Source organism: Nanorana parkeri, unplaced genomic scaffold (genome assembly GCF_000935625.1).
Source record: "Nanorana parkeri isolate BGI_ZX_2015 unplaced genomic scaffold, ASM93562v1 scaffold3445, whole genome shotgun sequence".
In the NCBI taxonomy this organism is placed as follows: domain Eukaryota; kingdom Metazoa; phylum Chordata; class Amphibia; order Anura; family Dicroglossidae; genus Nanorana; species Nanorana parkeri.
The window spans coordinates 11,474-17,091 of NW_017309713.1; the positions used below are offsets into that span (position 1 = coordinate 11,474).

The following is a 5,618-nucleotide window of genomic DNA, read 5'->3' on the forward strand; positions in this document are numbered from 1 at the left end:
GATATCACCCCCTGGCAATGGCCAGCACTCAGTCAGCGGGGATCCTGAACACAATGCGACTGTTTTATGTTCATTCATGGAAACTGTCAACTTCCTGAAAGTCCAACCGAACGTTCCGATGGATCCGCTCCATACCTCCCCGGGGGCATCAGAACAAACAAGTCCTTACCTTTCATCTTCTTTAGAAATCAGCCGCAGCCTGAGTAGCAAGGATCCATCTCTGCAGAGAGACCACTGCTTCCTCAGAGAGCAGGGGGTGAGCCTCTGCACCATTACTGGCAGGGGAGAGGCTCCTACTCAGGCTGTGGTATAATGATCTGTAGGACGTTGTACAGGATTTTGATGTCCCCGGAATGTATTCGGCTGATTTTAAAGTGACAGTTCAGTCGGTTCTAAGATAACCAGCTGTGTCCCTGCACCCTGCGTACATCTCCATTGTGGGCGGAGCCTCCATCTCCCGGCTCCTCGGTGTTCTCCATTCGAAGCGTTATAATCATGTGACGGATATTCACCCCGTCGGTTCTCCCGGACCGAGTGACAGCGAGAGGGACGATCATTGCACCCTCCTCGGTGTCACTCCCTCGCGGAGGATCGACGGGCGGGATATTGATCTGGGTCACAACGCGAATGGCGTCACTTCACCGAGGCCACGCCCCCCCAAATCTCGCCATTTACACAATTCTACTAAAACTTTTTGAATCTTTGTGTCGGAACTTTTGCGAAGTTGGAAGAGTGGAAGAATTTTTTTGTTTGTTTCATTGTGCCGATATCAATTGATGTGCAATCCGTGTAAGATGATGAATATTGGAGATCTGAGACCCCTCCCCCTCCCTTCCCCCGATCTGTTTGACCCTTTTTTATTAATTCCCGGCACTAGAGATTAAATTTATTCCTCAGATTTCCCCGAATCTGTCATTATTGGGAGCTGAGGGTCAATCGGGAGGATTGGCCGGGTGAAGCTGAATCAGGAGGATTTGATTGGCCAAGGTGGATCGGGAGGATTGGCGAAGGAGAGCCGGGATGATTTGATTGGCCGGGTGAATCGGGAGGATTGGATTGGCCGGGTGAAGGTTAATCAGGAGGATTGGATTGGCCGGGTGAAAGAGAACCGGGAGGATTGGGTTGGCCAGTTGAATCGGGAGGATTGGCGAAAGGAGGATGGGATTGGCCGGGGGAATTGGGAGGATGGGATTGGCCGGGGGAATTGGGAGGATGGGATTGGCCAGGTGAAGGAGAACCAGGAGGATTGGGTTGGCCGGGTGAATCGGGAGGATTGGATTGGTCAGGTGAATCGGGAGGATTGGCGAAGGAGGATGGGATGGATGGGATTGGCCGGGGGAATCGGGAGGATGGGATTGGCCGGGTGAATCGGGAGGATGGGAATGGCCGGGTGAATCGGGGGGATTGGATTGGCCGGGTGCCGCTCTCTATATACATCTATTTACAGAAATGTACAATTATTCACCATTTTTGGTTATTTTTAGTTTTTCTTTTTTGCTGTTTTGAAGGGAAATGTTATATTATTGTAATTAAAATATTTGATGTAAATTTGTTTCCACATTTTCAGTTCTATTCCTTATAAATCGTCCGGCTCAGGGTACCGACTCACTCGGGTCCATTCCTCCCCCAACATATCCCATTCCAACCAAAAAACCTCCACGTCCTGTTTTTTTTTTTCTTTATCTAAAAAGCTTTATTACAACTGCAGCACATTGCCCCCTGCTGAGGCCCGCTCCTCCATAGATACAATCCAGTCCAGCCTTTTATTTTCCCCTAGTGACCCTGTCCTGGGGTGACCGCTCACTGCCCTGCATTGAGCCAGCAGTGTTGTCACCCCTGGACAGGAAGTGTGTTACCGGCAGGATCACTAGAGGAAAATAAAGAGAGAAAGCCGGACTGTGCTGTATCTATGGAAGAACGGCTTTGTCACCCTAGGGCGGGATTACACCTTCCCCTCTCTTTAGAAAGCAATGTACAGCCCCCTGCCAGGCCCCTCCCACCAGCCATGATCAGCCTGCATTGCATAGAGAAGGAGTGGCTGCGGTGCCATTGACTTCAATGCACTGCCACGCCCCTGAACGCAGGGAGCTGGCCGTTTTGTGTTCCAGTGCGTTCTAGAGGCCAAACACTCTGGGACGCAGACTTTGTGTTGTGAACCAGCCCTCTCTCCTCTCCCATTTCTATCTGCTGTCTCTTCTCTCTCCTGTCTGTCTTTTCTTACCTCCGCTGCAGCAGCAGCTTCCCGGATCGCCTCTCGTGCGCCGGTGTCCTGTCCTCCCGCGGTGCCCATGTGGCTGACCTGGCACACGGGGAGAGGTGTTCCACCACTTCCTGTCTGCGGTGTCTGACACATTCAGCCGCACTAGCACCGCTAGTCATGGAGCTGATCGCGATCTACCAGTGTTCGCTTTGCCATCGACCTAATGGGCACCACTGATTTAGAGGGTCAGTCACTTGAGATGTGAGAAGGAGCAGTAAAGCGATCGCTACATAGGAGGAAGCAGAACCTGAGTATGTAATGTGCGGAAATGGCTTCCTCCATCTACATACATATATATATATATATACACACACAGTATAACTACAAACTGCACAAAACACATCAAAAGTACTTCACTCTCTTTAGTGTTCACACCATGTCCATGTGTCTGCTCTGTGTAGAGGTCTCCTCCATGTGTCTGCTCTGTGTAGAGGTCTCCTCCTGCACATGGAAGGTGGAGGCTCCCATCACTCTTTCTTCGTCCTCCGTAACTTCTTCACTTTACGATTCATTTGGCTCCAGACCTCGGCATCGACTCTGTCCTGCTTGGTGACGGCGCTGAAGTCAAGGCTCTTGAGCTGGGGAAGGACGGACAATATGTAGGACCTGCGGAGGAAAATGCTGTACGGTGAGGACACTTCCAAAAATAGAAGAATGAATATTAAGAAGCTACAAAGCGCAAACGCACAAAACCTAAATCACTAAACAGCATCAATTCCCCCGGCTACACTGCCACACAATGCAAGGAACTCGGCAGGTAGGTTGTTCCAAACATCTAGGAGGACTAAGCCCAGGACCTCTATTACTCCTGTATGTTCATCCCCATTTCATTACCAGACAGACTCTAAAGTAGAGATCGGGGCTCTGTGGGGGGCCATACCGTCTCTTCCAGAGATCAGGGCTCTGTGGGGGCCATACCGTCTCTTCTAGAGATTGGGACTCTGTGGGGGCCATACCGTCTCTTCCAGAGATCAGGGCTCTGTGGGGGCCATACCGTCTCTTCTAGAGATTGGGACTCTGTGGGGGCCATACCGTCTCTTCCAGAGATCAGGGCTCTGTGGGGGCCATACCGTCTCTTCTAGAGATTGGGACTCTGTGGGGGCCATACCGTCTCTTCCAGAGATCAGGGCTCTGTGGGGGCCATACCGTCTCTTCTAGAGATTGGGACTCTGTGGGGGCCATACCGTCTCTTCCAGAGATCAGGGCTCTGTGGGGGCCATACCGTCTCTTCTAGAGATTGGGACTCTGTGGGGGCCATACCGTCTCTTCCAGAGATCAGGGCTCTGTGGGGGCCATACCGTCTCTTCTAGAGATTGGGACTCTGTGGGGGCCATACCGTCTCTTCCAGAGATCAGGGCTCTGTGGGGGCCATACCGTCTCTTCTAGAGATTGGGACTCTGTGGGGGCCATACCGTCTCTTCCAGAGATCAGGGCTCTGTGGGGGCCATACCGTCTCTTCTAGAGATTGGGACTCTGTGGGGGCCATACCGTCTCTTCCAGAGATCAGGGCTCTGTGGGGGCCATACCGTCTCTTCTAGAGATTGGGACTCTGTGGGGGCCATACCGTCTCTTCCAGAGATCAGGGCTCTGTGGGGGCCATACCGTCTCTTCTAGAGATTGGGACTCTGTGGGGGCCATACCGTCTCTTCCAGAGATCAGGGCTCTGTGGGGGCCATACCGTCTCTTCTAGAGATTGGGACTCTGTGGGGGCCATACCGTCTCTTCCAGAGATCAGGGCTCTGTGGGGGCCATACCGTCTCTTCTAGAGATTGGGACTCTGTGGGGGCCATACCGTCTCTTCCAGAGATCAGGGCTCTGTGGGGGCCATACCGTCTCTTCTAGAGATTGGGACTCTGTGGGGGCCATACCGTCTCTTCCAGAGATCAGGGCTCTGTGGGGGCCATACCGTCTCTTCTAGAGATTGGGACTCTGTGGGGGCCATACCGTCTCTTCCAGAGATCGGGGCTCTGTGGGGACCATACCGCCTCTTCCAGAGATCGGGGCTCTGTGGGGACCATACCGCCTCTTCCAAACATTGGGGTTCTGTAGGGATCATGTGGGGGCCATACCGTCTCTTCTAGAGATCGGGGCTCTGTGGGGGCCATACCGTCTCTTCTAGAGATCAGGGCTCTGTGGGGGCCATACCGTCTCTTCTAGAGATCAGGGCTCGGTTATGCTATATCTTCTTTTCACTGAAGATAGTTCTTTATGACTTTGGATGTACGTGTGGAGTCATTGTCTTGCTGCGGAATGGATTGGGTACTAATCGGACGCCTCACCAATGGTATTCCATGATGGATAAGTATCGGTACTCTTTAGCATTCGGGAGACTTAATTCCAACCAAATCCCCAACTCTGTGTAGAAATGGAGCACCAAACCTGCAAAGAACCTCCACCATGCTTCACAGTTGACTGCAGACACTCGTCCATGCACCGTGCTCCAGCCCTTTGCCAAACTGCCTTATGTTAGAGCCAAATATTTCACATTCGGACTCATGAGTCCCGAGTACCTGCTGCCATTCACCAGCACCTCCTTTCTTGTGCATAGACGAGTCTCTTGGCCTTGTATACATGTTGGAGGTATGGACATTCTAGCCATAAGTCCTCCATAAAGACCGCCCCTGACCAGACTTCCCTGGACTGTAGATGGGTGTAGCGGGGTCTACGCAGCATGATGTGTCTTTTATCCTCTGCACTGTTTTCATGGCTGACCACGGCGCTTCAAACCTCAGTGTTGCTGCCGGAGACGAGAGCTGTCAATCACTCTAGCTCGGCATCCACAGCACCAATGACGATGGGACACAGTGCTTCATGTACTTAGTCCCCCGGGAGTCGGGAGGAACAGAACATATTTCTGGGGAGCTCAGGGCAGATGGTGTGCACGGTACTGTACATAAAATAATGATATATAATTGACGGAGACCTCCGCGATTCTTCGTTGCCCCATTTTGTGACAAATGTACTTTTTTTTTTGGTAAAATGTATTGTGCGTGTTGTCAGTTACATTGTGAATGTGGGGGGGGGTGGGGGCGCTCACCTGTACCCCTTCTCCACCTCAATGGGGTTACCGTGCAGCGTGAGGCTCTTCAGTTTGGGTAGGGTGGCGAGTTTATCCACTTCTGTCAGCTGACAAATGCTGTTGCCGTGGAGATTCAGTACAGAAAGATGGCAGTACGTAGTCAGGACCTGTCCAATGGAAATCACACGTCATATAGGGAGGATGCAGAGAATGTCCAGATTTGTTGAAATAAAAGAGTACAATCTCTCCGGGTCATTTATATATACATTAAGAAGATCAAAAGTGAATGAAAACCGAAAATCTCCTCGTCACAATCTCCCTCTCTCCCCCCTCCCCTCT

At 51.7% G+C, this 5,618-nt stretch overlaps 1 protein-coding gene across 1 annotated transcript in view; it reads right to left on the reverse strand.

The window, feature by feature from the left end:
* Positions 1-5,293: 5,293 nt before the first annotated feature.
* The window catches only part of LOC108803151 (leucine-rich repeat-containing protein 51), a 5,596-nt gene continuing 5,271 nt past the window's right edge, over positions 5,294-5,618 (reverse strand). The window contains exon 3 of the mRNA XM_018574989.1: positions 5,294-5,446. Within this exon, the coding sequence (XP_018430491.1) occupies positions 5,294-5,446 (153 nt within the window). The remainder of the gene's footprint in view (positions 5,447-5,618) is intronic.